The 15,782-nt window shown below is 42.7% G+C and overlaps 1 protein-coding gene across 6 annotated transcripts in view; it reads left to right on the top strand.

Moving 5' to 3' along the window:
• Window positions 1-15,782, top strand: part of RALGAPA2 (Ral GTPase activating protein catalytic subunit alpha 2) — a 329,216-nt gene that overhangs the window by 191,395 nt on the left and 122,039 nt on the right. For all 6 annotated transcript variants that reach the window (XM_040447849.1, XM_040447847.1, XM_040447848.1 and 3 more), the window contains 5 exons: window positions 2,138-2,246; window positions 8,274-8,384; window positions 10,284-10,352; window positions 10,631-10,768; window positions 12,774-12,957. In XM_040447849.1, coding sequence (XP_040303783.1) covers window positions 2,138-2,246; window positions 8,274-8,384; window positions 10,284-10,352; window positions 10,631-10,768; window positions 12,774-12,957 — 611 coding nt within the window. The remainder of the gene's footprint in view (window positions 1-2,137; window positions 2,247-8,273; window positions 8,385-10,283; window positions 10,353-10,630; window positions 10,769-12,773; window positions 12,958-15,782) is intronic.

Raw genomic sequence — 15,782 nt, 5'->3', positions numbered from 1 at the left:
TGAGGGTTCAAATTGTGTGGAATTCATGTATTATGCTGTTGTCAGAGAACCAAAGAAGACCAGGCACACCTATAAACTGGGCTGCCCATTTATACTGAGTTCATTTAAGTAGAAGGTGACATAGCCTCCAAAGGACTTTTAATAAACGTGTTCTGAAGCCCTTAGTCTATCTTAATTTAAAGAGGTGAGATTCCAGTGAAATATGGTGGTTTTAAAACCTCAAAATATATTTATTTTAACTGCTGAATTATACTGAATACAAAGAACTTTTACTGTGGAGAGCTGAGCAGTACATTCAGTTTAATTGGTACTGGATGTGACCTCTTATTACAAAGAACAACATATACATCCTACAGTTAACTTCTGGTTCCAAGCAGGGACTTGAACCCCCCTTTTGTTCTGAAAGTGAGCAGGTTTGGGAGCAAGTATTTTAATTTTATATGTGGGCATTCAGAAAAAATTAACAGGAGTATGACTTTTTGATCATTGCAAAAGATAGTGGAATATATCAGTTCCAAAGAGAACTACCATTTAAAAATGATTTACAATTGAGAAAGGTAATTTTTAAAGGACTGTGTAATTTGAAGAAAGCTTTGTCCTCACTTATTGTTTAAAACATAACAGTGCAGCTGATTCTGGAAGTTGTGTTCAAATATTCTTTACAATGAAATATAGGGTTTGTATTCTGTTTGTAGTAGGTGTTGTGTATTTTATTGTAGGGAAAACAATTACAAACTCAATTTCCAATGATTTTCTGAGATTCATGTCTTTGATTATTCGTCAAAACTATCTTGAAGCAATACGGTGTAGTTAAAAATGTCAGCAAAAATAAAATGAACAACTCAGAAAACAACAGATGCTGGCGACTATGCAGAGAAACGGGGTTGGTGGGAATGCAAACTGGTGCAGCCGCTCTGGAAAACAGTGGGGAGGTACCTCAAAAAATTAAAAATAAAACTACCCTACAACCCAGCAATAGCACTACTAGGAATTTATCCAAAGGATACAGGGGTGCTGATTCATAGGGGCACATGTACCCCAATGTTTATAACAGCACTTTCAACATAGCCAAATCATGGAAAGATCCTAAATTTCCATCAACTGATGAGTGGATAAAGAAGATGTGGTTTATATATACAACGGAGTACTACTTGGCAATGAGAAAGAATGAAGTCTTGCCATTTACAGCAACATGGATGGAGCCGGAAGGTATTATATAAGTCAGTCAGAGAAAGAAAGATATCATATGTTTTCACTCATATGTGGATCTTGAGAAACTTAACAGAAGACCAGGGAGGGGAAGGGAAAAAATAGTTACAAACAAAGAGGGAGGGAGGAAAACCACAAGAGACTCTTAAGTCCAGAGAACAAACTGAGGGTGGATGGGGGTGGGGGAGAGGGGAAATGGGTGATGGGCATGGAGGAGGGCACTTGTTGGGATGAGCACTGGGTGTTGTATGCAAACAATGAACCACAGGACTCAACCCCAAAAACCAAGAGCACACTTTACACATTGTATGTTAGCCAATTTGACAATAAATTATATATATATATTTTTTCAACGTTTATTTAATTTTGGGACAGAGAGAGACAGAGCATGAACGGGGGAGGGGCAGAGAGAGAGGGAGACACAGAATTGGAAACAGGCTCCAGGCTCTGAGCCATCAGCCCAGAGCCTGACGTGGGGCTCGAACTCACGGACCGCGAGATCGTGACCTGGCTGAAGTCGGACGCTCAACCGACTGCGCCACCCAGGCGCCCCTAACAATAAATTATATTAAAAAAAAAAAAAGATACTCTCTGTCTTCCTCTGCCCCTCTCCTCCACTCGTGGGTATGCTTTCTCTCTCTCTCTCTCTCTCTCTCTCAAATTTAAAGAAGATGTCAGCAAAAATAACTGATGTATGGGCTGTGACTATTAACGGGAAGTATATCATTTACTTATTAAATAATTACTAACCAATATCAGTATTTCTATTTGTCCTTACCCTTTTTTTCTTAGGAAGACACTCTGTTAGTGTATGTGTAATTTTTGCTACTTTGTAAAAAAAAGATTTAAAATACTTTGTCACATGAAAATACCAAGAAAACATGTTAAATTTTTTGAGAATTTTCCTCTTTTCTTTCTTTTCCAAAAGATGCATCGCCATTTGCTCCCTCGGGGTCTGGATATGCGAAGAGCTTGCCCAGTGTACGAGCCATCCTCAGCTGAAAGAGGCCATCAATGTGATAGGTGTCACTTTGAAGGTATTCCCAATTCGTGATGTGTATTTGACAGTAATCTGTATCCCAGATATTCAACCAGTTCTAGTTTGAATTAGCGCCATCACTATTTTTTCCCTATATCAGAGAGGGGTTTTAAATCAAAAATTGTTTTTATGAGAGCCATGCTGAATGTTCTGTGAGGCTCACAAAAGAGGCCACCAATAGCTGCTTCCCCACTGGTGGCTGAGCTGTCCTGGACTGACCCCTTTGCCTGAGTGGGGCTCCTCTGTGGGCTGGGCACTTCCTGTGGCAAGTGACAATTGGTAATAGTGACAAGAAAGTGCGATTTCATGCCCTGGCCTCTGCAGTGGGGCTGGGAGAGACCTGAGTACTCGCCACCTGACTGGGCCTTCACGCTTTTAGGATGTCTTTCTTCCTTTGCTTTGTTAATGAAAAGAGGGAGTGTTTTTTGGGGTTTTTTGTGTTTGTTTGTTTTTTGTTTTTTTGTTTTTGTTTTGCCATTGACTGGGTTCACATGCTGGCCCACATTCATTGCAAAGTCAATACTTCAGACAGCTCTGCAAGGTAGATGGTACAATCACCATGTCCCACCAGAGGAAAGCAAGGCCCAGAGAAATCCAGTCCTAAGCACACAGGCACACAGGTATAAAGGATGGAAGCAGCACTGAGAGCAGATCTGTGTAACGTGAAAACAAAACTGAACTTTTATACATACTGTTAGGCCACTTCCTAAACCAGGGCTCAAAACCTGCCAGGTCCCTTTCTGGCTCCTGTTTAGAGATGGTGGTAATAATTAGCACTGCTGTTATTATACCCCCCAGAACTGGTGAGTGTCTAGTCCCTGCCAGGCACTGTACTGAGGGTTTGTGGAAGTTCTCAGCTGCTAGGCACTTGTCCCACTTTACAGTGGAGAAGCTGAGGTGCAGGAAGGTCAAGGAGCTCTTTCCAGGCTCTGAATCCTGGTCAAGCCAAAGTTCAGACCCTAAACTGTGCATCTGATACCAGCGTCCAGGCTCATGCCCGCCCTTCTCTACTGCCTGTCATGTGTTGCTGTAATAGTAACAACCATTGTAGCTGACACTGGGACAGTCATCACCAGGCCAGTGATAGAGCTGTGTCACCTTCGTGCTTCAGCCCACAGGATAACCAGCCAGGGACATCCCCTGCCCATGGCTTGGCATCCGGCCCTCTGGTCTAGCCCCTGCCTGTCTTTGCAGCCTGATTTCATGGCAGTGCTCCTCACCTACTCCCCTTCCTGACCAAGTCTTATGTCCTCTGACCCCCTCCCACCTGTGCATCCCATCCCCCATTCTCTCCTCCACAACACCTGGGAGTGCCAGTCAGATCCGGAGAGCTGGAGAAACACTTGCTGCTGATCCCTGTGATGAGGAATGGAAAATTGATCAAACCAAAATATCACTTAGGAGGCCTCCCTCTGGCCTGAGCAGGGTGCTGACCTTTGTTGTTCCTTTTAATCCTTAAAACCACCCTCTGTGTGAAGGCTTACTGCCACCTCTGCATCACAGATGTGGAAAATGAGCTGATTGGGAAATAGAGAGTCTGCCAGGGTCAAACCCAGGACACCCTGTCCCCATGTCTGGGCTTTTCCCTAATTGCAGTGTATAAGACACTCCAAAAGCCATGGTGAAATATTCACATATAACTATTACAGTGAAAAAAAGTTGGATATCAATTGTATATCTATGCAGAGTGTAATTCGTTTTTTAATATCCTATTTTCTCAATTCTAAGATCTATTTTTCCAATCCTAGTTTTTTTTTTCCTAAATCTAGAAAGGTATATTGCATGTGCTGTGGCTTCCCCACCCCTACTCCCTTCCTGGAAAAGCTGTTAATAATTCAGTGGTGTCTCAGAGTGAAGGAGATCTGTAGATAAATCTACCCTATGTGGTTCTATGCAGTATAGATAACAAGAGTAGAAGGATATATGACTTACGTTTTCCTGTTGTAGTTCTCCACATTTTCAAAAATCTCTATAGTTTTTGTACAATTATGAGGAAAACATAGAGTACCAGAAAAAACGTAGCTGCCATGCTTGGAGCCGTGCTCTATCAGGGACATCCCACCACAGTGTGGGGGCTGTTCCGTTGAAGCCTGTACCCCAGGATGCTCCTGATCCCCCCATTTTGGCAATAAAAGAGAGCACAGCTAAAGAAGGCCAAGGACCTTGCTCCAGCTTGAATTGCTAAGAAATCAGAGGGCCGAGATCAGCCATATCAACCTTCCTTTAACCAGTGTGAATAGCAGAGGGAAACTCATGGATGCAGTTCCCGGACGCTGGGACAACTCCCTGCCTGCCTCCCTCCTAAGCCTGTGTTCCTGTGCCAGTGGCACTTTCACTGAAGGAGGGAGCACATGAATCTAAGAGAACCGAGAGCTATCAGGAAAGGAGTTGCCACGGGGAGCAAGGGGGACGGCAACAACTCTTAAGAAGAGGGGCCCCAGGAAGGCTCAGGGCTCTACTAGGAGGGGGAGCATCTGGCGGACTAGAGAAAGAGGCCCAGCCCCAGCGGCACAGGGTGCATGAGGCCAGAAAGGGCTTCCTGTCTTATGGGTTCCACATGGCTCTGGGCACCACTCTGCTGTGACCCTGCCCTTCAGGAACACTTGATGAGGCTGATCCAGGTGTTCCCTCAGATGCAGGAAGGGCATGGTCAGAGAAGGCTGGGAAATGCTCCCTAGAAGGTATCCATGAAAAACAGTGAGAGCAGAGCACTGCCTAGCCGCCTGGAGAATTCTACTCAGCTAGTTGTGTCTGGTGTGGGAGTGTGTGGGTGGGGGCGGAGGGTTCTAAGCCTGAGCTGTAGTCACAGACCTAGGTGTCCCCTCCAAGGTGGGGGCCGAAGGCACTAGAGTGGCAGCTTCGGCTCCGGCTCAGGTGAGCTGCCAATCCTGTCTCCTTGGCAGCCCAAGTGAGAGGAGGCCCAACCCGAGCCCCACCCTCAGCCTCACCTGTTGTTCCTTCTCTTACCCTATCTCAGGAGACATCATTGACTTTCCCCGCCCTCCTTACTTCAGTCCTAGAGTCCTGCTGCCCTAGGGCCATCCCTACCCATCCTGTCTCCCCCTGCCAATAACTGAGCCTCCTGGTGCCTTCCAACTCCTTGGCCCTAGTCTGGCCCCACAGAGCTGTCCTCCCTCCTACCACAGGAGGAATCTGTCTGCACAGGGTCTGACCAAGTAGCCCACAGACTAGAGCACTATGCACGGCGTTCAGGGACATATGTGAACAGGTCCCTGCCTGTTCCCAAGACTGTTAGTCCTTCAGAGTAGAGACTGTATCTGCCCGGTTCATCTTGTGCCCTGTACTTTTCTTTCTTTCTTTCTTTTTCTGGCTTAAACAACATGGGAACATATTGATTCATAAAGCTGGAAAATACATGGGTAAGGAAGAGGTCAGGGTTGGTTGATTCAGGAGATTAACAGTCAACACTGACCTAATTGTCTAACTCTACTGCTCTGTAGTCCACAGAGGTGGCTTCATGTTAGGGTGGGATGCCTGCAGGGTTGGAGGATGTCTGCCAGTAGGAGTCAGGGTCCCATGTGTCCTTGTTTGTGTTCTGCAGGACTTCCATCACAGCATTCTCGTAAGAGGTACTGAGATGCATTAGTCGAGGTTTCTCGCTCATCCCTGTACCAGCGACTGAGACTGGGAATAAAATCTTCTGATTCGTTTAAGCCTGTTAGGGCACATTCCTGGAGCTGGGAGAGATGGCCTGCATGGGAGAGGGAAGGCACCTCAAAATAGATCTATTAGTTAAGGAGTGAGGGAGGAATTGATACTGGCCAAGCAACCACACATGTGCACCATAGAGAGGACTGAGAGCAAGAGATGCTCTGTAAAAGGAAAAGGTGAAGGCATGTGAGTGGGGAAAGCAGTAATGAGAAGAAGCTGAGCAGTGTGTAGGGAAGGGGCACTCTGGGCAGAAGGAGCTCCCAGTACAAAGGCCCTGGGGTAGAAACGAGTTGGTATATATCCTAAGAGCAGGAAGATGCTGGCATGTTGGAGCAGAGTGCAGTGTTGAGCAGTGAAGCAGTATAGTTGACACACAGTGTGATGTTAGTTTCAGGTGTACAACACAGCGATTCAACAACCTATCCTTCCTGCTGTGCTCCTCACAAGTGTAGCTACCACGTGTCACCCTCAGTGTTGGCACATTGTCATTACTCCATGAATATGTGCTGAATGAGTGAGTGAGTGAGTGATTTGTCTCTCCCCACCACCGCCCACAGCATTCACGTGTCAGTAATAGCATCCCACCTGCAGCCCTCCAGCCTGACCTTGCCTTCCGCAGTGCCCTACCACCTGCTGCCTTGAAGGAAACACTCTCCCTCTGCCTTCTCCTGGCCTAACCTCAGCTCTCCTTCCACCCTTCCCCCATTCTCTCTACCACCTGCCCCCTCTCTTACACCTCATCCCTCTGCCCAGAGGCTCTTTGTCTGGTCTACCATAGCTCTCATTTCCTTGTTGTCCTCTTGTCTGCTCCCAGCTTCCAGTTAGATGTAAGAGCCATGCCAGCCTTATGTTTCCACCCCACGACCTGACCCCTGTGATGCAGTGGAAACACATCCAGTGGCTATTCCTGTTCTTCACCTTAGACTCGTCATGCGTTACTTCTCCGGGGGGGTGTGCAAGGCATTAGGAACATAATGGTAAACAAGATGTGGAAAAATAAACACAAAAGAACAGGCAGACAAATACAGAAGATGGGCTTGATAGCCTTAATGCCGTGAGGAAAGCACGAGAGCGAAGCAGGATGGAGCTGAAGAGCTGGAGCAGATAGACTGCCACTCCTTGGGATGGGCAAGGTGGCCTCACGGAGGAGGCCTTTAGTGCCATGATCTGAGAGATGTGGCAGAAGCCAGCATCCCAGGCAAAGCAGGGAGTAAGGGCAAAGGCCTTGGGACAGAAGCAAGCCAGAGTGTTTGCAGGGTTGAAAGAGGCTCGTGAGCATCAGGTCATCTGAGGCCTAGAGGCCAGGCTCTGAGAGCCCCTTGAGGGCAGACGCTCTTGCTCTGGGTGCACTTTGCACCTATCAGGAAGGAGTATTTGGAAAGTGTTTATTCTACAGAGTTCAAAGTAATCCCCTTTGCCTTACCTTCTTCCTCGTCCTGTACATTTGCACTGAGCTGCTAAATGTTGACTTTTCCATGTCTGTGTGGTGCTGAGGTCAATTGGTACCTGCTTTATGTGACTTGGAGCTCCTGGTGTGGAAATAACTAAGCTACATATCCAGGGGTTTCCTTAGACACCCAAAATCAGCGACAAACCTTTTGGCTTGGGTAGCCCCAGGTTCTGGGCAGGGAGAGAGGCACAGGGTGTCTTTCATCTGTTACATCCATCCAGCCCAATGGTCTTTGTGAGTACCGTCCCTCCCCTTTGACATGCCATCTAGGAAGAAATGGGAGCATCCAAAGGTCCTTGTACACACACCAGACTCCAAAAACACACTCAAAGTAATTGAATAAATACACCATAACATAGGATTATATTCTCACAGTTCCCAAATTTTCACATTTCTTAGTTCATTACACATGTGGGTGAAGTTTAATTTTATAAGGTGGGAAATCACTTGATCACTTCATGTTTCTATAAAATGAAGATCATATCTACCTTGCAGAGCTGTTAATGAAGATATATCAATGCGAAAATGAGGAGAATTCTAAAAGGACCAGCACACAGGGAATACTCAGTAATGTACTACCTTTTAATTTCCTCCAATTGTCAAAACTATTATTTATGCAATCTGAATGAGGCACTTGAAATTATGGTTTTAATTTTCAGATGACTGAACAACAGCTCTTTGTTTCTATAGAATGTTAAGGAAATTAATACATGTGGACAAGAGGCAGTTATAGGATGGTACAAGTGCAATGTGGGACCAGGACACATTTTTCAAAAATTTAATGCGTAACAAGGAAATGTATCCTAAACATCGCTGGAAAGAAATACATGTTTTGTTCTTCCTTAGGACAAATGCACATGTTAAGTTCAGTCCTTTAGTTTGGGGTTCTGTTTCCTGTTACAGTTTCCTAACAAAGTCGTGGCTCAGGTGGCCTGTGATGTTCTTCAGTTGCTGGTTTCCTACTGGGAAAAGCTTCAGATGTTTGAAACCTCTCTGCCTCGGAAAATTTCAGAAGTAAGTCTTTGTCCTGTAATGCTAACACGTAAGCGTTTCCCAGTTATTGTATTTGGTGTTTAATTAATTACAGATACTCAAATAATTGTTAGAGTACTGACTATTAAATTGCCATACGGGTCATTCATTTTCAGATTAAATTGCACCGGCTCTTCTCAGCTGTGATTTCAGGCACTACGTAAAGAAGCCACCAGTGTTCCAGGGCAGAGTTTTACACTTGGGGAGTTTGAAAGGCAGACACGACCACAACAAAGAGACCTTTTGTAGATTGGGCTTCATTCATCGAGAGTAATTTGGATGGTGCCAACAAGGAGTAGGCAGCTGGTTATGATGCCCTCCATGCAGGGGCGGGGGGTGGGGGGACTGTTGAGTGAAACAGGAGTCTCTCCTAGACTGAAGCCCCAGATCATGCTCTCTGCCATAGCATGATTACCCAGCTGTAATGAGATTACTGCTGTAATACCCTCTTGGGGGGGGGGGGGGGCCGGTGGTAATTGGTGGGAGAGAAAGATAGAAGGAACGGGAAGAATCATCCCAGTGATGATATCCCGGAGGCTGGTTGCATTTGAGGGTGCTTAGTTGTAAAGGAGCAGGTACCCTCACCTCTGTACGTACCTGAATATAAGGCCCATCCATTCCTGCTAGTTTTTAAAGCTACACTTCTTATTTTATTTTAAAGTTTGTTTGTTTTTAGAGAGAGAGGAAGAGAGAGAGAGAATGAGCAGGGGAGGGGCAGAGAGAGGAGAGAGAGAATCCCAAGCAGTCTCCAGGCTGTCAGCTAAGCCGAAACCAAGAATCAGATGCTCAGCCAACTGAGCCACCCAGGCACCCCTAAAACTACACTTTTTTAAACGTGCCCTGTTCTTTGCGCATCCAGTGGTAACTCTTCAAGGAAATGTGATTTGTCTCTGCGTGGTATTACAGGGGGAGAGAAGAAGTGATACTGATTTATTTCCTCTCGGCCCTAGACAGATTTCACCAGCGAGATCACTCTGTTCTCCCCAAGAGCTTAGGTGACCTAGGGCAGAACAGAGGTTTGGACATAGGGATAGAAGATGCCGCAAGTTATAAAGTTGGGTTTTAGGGCAACTGTACACAGTTGACCTTTGAACAACATGGGTTTGAACTGCATGTATCGATATGTGGATTTTTTCTGATAAATATAGTACACCATATATGTATTTTCTCATCCTTATGATTTTTTTAATATTTTTTTCTGTCTGTTTTTTTAATATTTTTAATATTTTTTAAAATATTTTATACAACATAAAATACATACAACATACAAAATATGTGTTAATCAACGATTTATATTATTGTTGAGGCTTCTGGCCAGTAGTAGGCTATTAGTAGTTAAATTTGGGGGGGGAGACAAAAGTTATACATGGATTTCTTCCTGTGCAAGGTCAGGGGGTTAGCACCTCTCACGCTGAGTTGTTCAAGAGTCGATTGTAGTTTATCATTGAAAGAGGAATAGCTTTGAGAAGGAAAGGGGTGCTTTTATACCAGGATAACAGGTGGAGACCTGGGGTGGTTTATAAGAAAATCAAATGGGAGCATTTTCATAGTTATTTTTGAAAATATTTTTTTTTACTTTCATTGCATTAAGTGCGGAGACTGAAGATGGGGATTGTGTGACCTCAAAGAGAAATGTCCCTTCCTCTGGGGCCCCAATTTCACCACCAGGAGAGTGGAATAGAGACGAGGCATGGCTCTATGACTTTCTCCCGATTTTCAGGATCACACAGAGCTCTAAACTGGCTCTTGGCTTCTTATCAGCTTCCTCAAGTGAACTGGCACCAAGCTGGGTTTAGTGCAAGGCCATCTTGAGACTCTTATCATATGGTTTCCTAAACTATTACTATGGTCTGTTTGATTAGAGGTTTGTCTTTTATGCAGATCCTTGTGGCCACAATTGCTTTTCTTTTACCAAGTGCAGAGTACTCCTCAGTGGAAACAGATAAGAAGGTAGGTGGCACATCAGCTAAGTTTTCCCCAGTCTGTTTTTTTTTTTTTTAATGTAAGATAAAATGAAAAATAATGTTACACGCAGGGATATCCTTTATTATTCTTTTGTATTGGTCCTGTCTCCCCTGTGAAAACTTTATTTACTCATTCATTTCTTCTGTATTTGTGTGTCCACTGAGTAATTACTATCATGCAGGGACAGTTCTGTTGTTTGCTGTGACATGTAGTGAAGTTTAAAAGACTGCAATGTACAGTATTGGGCCTGTTTCCTCTTCCAGTTTATTGTATCCTTGCTACTCTGCCTCTTGGACTGGTGCATGGCGTTGCCAGTGAACACCCTTCTCCACCCAGTGTCCACAGTAGCCCTGGAGGAGCAGCACTCGTGCAGAGCCCCTTTGCTGGATTATATCTATAGGGTGAGTCTCCATTTGTGCCTCATGGACATAGAGTATAGACTTAAGCATCAGAGAATCGCCCAAATATGTCTGTGCATTTATTTATTTATTTGTGCCCTTTTGGAAAAGATATGGGGAGAGGTGAAACATTTTAAAAGAAATGAATAATTTAAGGAGTGAAAACAGGTCAGAAGTAATTGTAGAGAAGCAGTGGTTACCAAGTGAAAGAAACATGCATTTTCACATGACTGCCATCTTTTAACAACTGCAGTTTGATCAGAATCCCCAATTTTCATGTAACATGGCCTATCTCTACTTAATTTTTAAAAGAAGTGTTTATATTTTAGGGATATTGACATTCTTAGTTTGACAAAATTGTTTTATCAATTGTTTATCAAAAAGTATAAAGGTCTCAGTAATCCCTTTGCTTTACAAGATCTTAAGAAATACACTAATTAAGGAAATATATCACATCAAAGTTTTTAGCTTCATCATTTTTATGGTACTTAAAATATTCAAATTTCAACCTCTACTGATGACTGGGTATGGTGTTTGCTCTGGATCCTTTATATCGCCCTTCTATATTGGCTTTACAGTCTGTCCTGTGAAAGCTTTATTTATGAATTTGGCATTTGTGTATCAATTGAATAATTAGTACTCAGGGACAATTCTGTTGTTTTTTTTTTTTTTTAATTTCATCTATTTATTTTGAGGGGGGGCAGGGAGGGGCAGAAAAGGCAGGAGAGAGAGAGAATCTCAAGCAGGTTCCACAGTGTCACCACAGAGCCCTGTGTGGAAATCAAACCCACGAACTGTGAGACCATGATCGGAGCTGAAATCCAGACTCGGACGCTTAACCAATTGAGCCACTGAGGTGCCCCTGTTTTTAATTGTTTTAGTAAGAAACCTTTACTAGTAACCTTTAAAAAAATAATATTCCAAGTCATTAACTGATTACTGTGTTGCCTTATTTTGAAATGTATTAAATATAAAACATAGTTGAAATTCTACTAAAAAGTATTGTGTACTTTTAAATGGTTTTTTAGTGGTCAGAGATTTTAATAACTATGTTATTTTTAATTCATTCAAAGATTTTAATTCATTAGATACTCTGTCATTTCTGTGGTTTATAAACCTATGTAAGGCTTGGCTTGACAACCTAGAGTAGCCACAGTCATTTAAATTTGTCTCTTTTCTAACATTTCTTTTCTTAAAAGATTTCTCTTAAAATTGTTTTACCAATAAAAATGTCCCCTCCTAGTTAACATGAGTCACAAATTTATTGAACAACGTGATTTTATCTGTAAAGGAAACTTTTTATTGAAGTATAATATGCATCCAGTCATAAGTGAGAGCTTGATGAATTTTCACAAAGCAAGCACACCTGTGAAACCAGATCCTGGCTGCAGAAACTGAATAGTCTCAGCATTACAGAAGGACCCATGCTGGCTCCCTGCTGATTACTATCCCCATACACATACCTGGGCAGCAACTAACCTGTGTAACGGTGTAGATTGTTTTGAACTTTGTGTAGCTGGATTTATGCAGTATGTGCTTCTGTGTCTGATGCCCTTCACTCAACATTATTTTCAAGGGGTTCATTCATTCATACGGTTGTGAATAGTTGTGAGTTTTTCACTCATCACTCTTTAGTATTACACAGTAAGAGTACGCCATGATTTAGATATCTATTTGGACATTTGGGTAGTAGAGTTTGGAACTGGAAAAAGAAGGTCTGTGAACATTCTGGTGGACAGAAGCAGGACTTGGGTGTGTGCGATCACCCAGAATGGCAAAATAAGCACTTTCTAACTTTTGCTTTCCTTTTGTGTTGAAAATATATTTATTGGTGTTGATATAAAAGGAGAAAAATAACCTTGCAAATAGCAGGAAGATAATTTAGAATGGAAAGGATTCTATGTTCTCAGATATTACCAAGCGAGAGTCCTACCTCCTCAAAGTGCTGTTGGCAGATTGTCAGGGACAGGATGTTCATGGCATCCATGGCACACATTGCTTTTTACAGGTTCTGCACTGCTGTGTGTGTGGCTCAAGCACATATACTCAACAGAGTCACTACACACTGACCCTGGCCGACCTGTCATCCCCGGATTATGACCCCTTCCTGCCACTGGCAAATGTGAAGAATTCGGAGCCAGTCCAATATCATTCATCAGCAGATTTGGGCAACCTGCTCACAGTGGAAGAGGGTGAGATTCTTCAGAACATTAATTCTCATGGGCAGGAAAAGGAAAGATTGTAATCTTTTGCCCATGCTTGCTGCATTGTTTTTTAAAATCTAGTTATTAAAATTCTGGTTTCTAGACCCCTATGTGATAGCAAATTCTGCTTTCCTTGTTTCTTTTTTTCTGTTTCTTCTCTGTCTCTTTTCCCATCTTAGTTGAATTTTGTATTGAGGACCTGTGTCAGACCTATGAGACCCACAAAAACAGCTCATTTTCTATCCCCAGGGAACTTAACATGTAACTAGAGAGACAGGATAAATGCAGAAGGACTCATTTGTGGATCAGTAGCACCATGGGGACTTCCCATGGGGAAGGACTTAAGCCAGACTTAGGAGGATGAACAGACTTTGAAAGGATCTGGTCGAGTGTTATAGACTAGGAGAGCATTGAAAGAGAGAGGTGGGGATTTACATGCCACAGTTTGAGGCTCTGCTCGTGGCAGGGGGTCTATTTTATTTTATTTTATTTTATTTTATTTTATTTTATTTTATATTTTGTTTTTAAGTTACCTGTACACCCAACATGGGGCTTGGACTCACAACCCTGAGACCAAGAGTCGCACGCTCTGCCAGCCGAGCCAGCCAGGCACCCCCAGAGGGTCTGTTTTAGGATATGTGGGTATTGTCAGGATTAGGGAATGCTGTATGTCCTCCTCATCCATGCTTCTTCCTGAAATGACAAGAGCCTATCTCCGGGCCTTGAAATGTAGTTAGAATGTGGGTGTATCATCTGTACATGTGAAATAATTGCATAGAACCAAACATACACACACACAAGGGCATGTACACTGAGTAGACTCTGAATATTAATGAAGTGTATCAATGTCAAAATTTCCAAATTGTGATACTGTCCTATAGCTATGCTATGTAAGATATTACCAGGGGGATGAAGGATATTTTGGATCTCTCTGTATTATTTCTTATAAATGTATGTCAGTCTTTAATTGTCTCAAAGTTAAAAGTTAAAAAAAAAAATGTGGGCGTGGAGTGTTAGATCATCCATGAAAATGGTATGGACTTTGCAAGTTAAAACCTAGGCCCAAGAATGAACTTTGGGGGTAAAAACATCCTTAAAGAAAAAGGAATGAGGGAATGTCACCAGGAAAGCAGTCAGGGAAATGGAGAAAGAACCATGAAAGAGTCTGAGAAGTGAAGAATTCACTTCTGAGGGAAGAAAGGGAATAAAGAGCCAAGGAAGGTCAGCAATGCCCCATGCTTCAGAAACATCAGGGAGGGTGGGGCCAGAACAGGAGCTGTTTTATTTCCCAACTAAGCACTGGGTGGTGGGTTTTGCTGAGTACTTTGGGCATGGCAGTTAGTCTGTAGCCAGATAGCCGGAGCAGGTGATTTGGGGATGTCTATTCAGAACCCGCAGACATTCCTGTTGGAGCCTTTGGTGGACAAAGGAAGAATAGTAGCCAGGTGAGAGCATGGAGTCCAGGGTAGTGCTTGCAAGACTGCAGAATCTGGAGTATGGTTCAGGTCAAGGAGAAGGGCACAAGCAAGGTGACAAGGAAGAGAACAGAAGTGAGGGTACCAGTCATGGGCAAGGGCTCTGGAATCAGTCAGTCCTGATTTTATAAATGAGCACACTGAGGTGAGGGATTTTCCCAAGGGTATAGAAGCCAGAAGTAATGGAGGTGAAATTTGAATTGAAGATTTAATGATCAGGTTTCTGAAATAGCACAGCATTTAACTGAGATTTTTCCACAGAGTAAAGACTTACATTTAGTTGTGCTGGTGGACAGTACACGGCACATGTTCACACTATTGTTTACCTCCATTTGCATAATCATTTAGTTGTCTTTTTCTGGACTTCCACAGTTTTTTTAAACTGCAATATTTCTTGATTTTTTTTCCCTATGGTTAGAAATTCAAACCATATCTTAAAAAAAAAAAATCAAAATGACCCATGATCTGTTTTTTTTTTTATTGGTTCCTACCATGCAGTCTATGTCTTAGAAGAAAAAGAACTTACTTTTTCCTAAAGCCATTAATTATAGTCTCATCCCACATGACTGTCCTTAAAATAAGTTCAGCACATATTATGATCTGTCTCTTGAAAATAGTCGGAGACTGATTGGTTAGTGAAAAACAAGAAACCTAAAAATGCACATTTAAATTTTCTGTACTGCCTTTCTTTTGATGTACAACACTCTGACTTGAGTATTCTCCAGAAAACCTTAGGACCTTGTGCAGTCTTGTCCTACCCTAGTTCTGTGGTGCTAAAAATAATTATTTGAATTTCGGTGGCAAAGGAGTTTGAAAATTCACCAACAGTTTAATAACATACAAAAGCAAAGCAGCTTAAAAACCTGTTGGCACACACACCCTTGCTGAGTAAGTACATCCTCTATGAAATGGGAGAACAATTAAAGAGGACACCTGAAGTATTTTAGGTAACAGAAATGTGCTCATATTTGAGTTTTTTTTTCATTCGACGTCATAATTCGTCATTCATAACCAAGCTATTTATTATCCCATGTTTCTGAGATGCAATATTATATTTTTATTTATTGTTTTCAAATGACCCTTTCACCCACTGTTATCTACTATTTGACATAAATACTACTTTCAAATAGTCACAGACAAAAGACACATCTGTTTCCCCACAGTTGAAGTGGCTACTGGCCCAGATCGAGGAAAAGACACTGATGGTACTCACAGGTGCTCAAATTTCTCATTATTAATGCCTAATTGCTTTAAAAAGAAGGAAAGGAGGGAACTGTAAAAAATGAAACTTAAAAGACATACTGAAATTACTGCTTTTCTATTTCATTTCTAAATTTA

Source organism: Herpailurus yagouaroundi, unplaced genomic scaffold (genome assembly GCF_014898765.1).
Source record: "Herpailurus yagouaroundi ecotype Mexico unplaced genomic scaffold, PumYag 196, whole genome shotgun sequence".
Classification (NCBI taxonomy): domain Eukaryota; kingdom Metazoa; phylum Chordata; class Mammalia; order Carnivora; family Felidae; genus Herpailurus; species Herpailurus yagouaroundi.
This window is presented reverse-complemented; position numbering and strand designations above follow the sequence as displayed.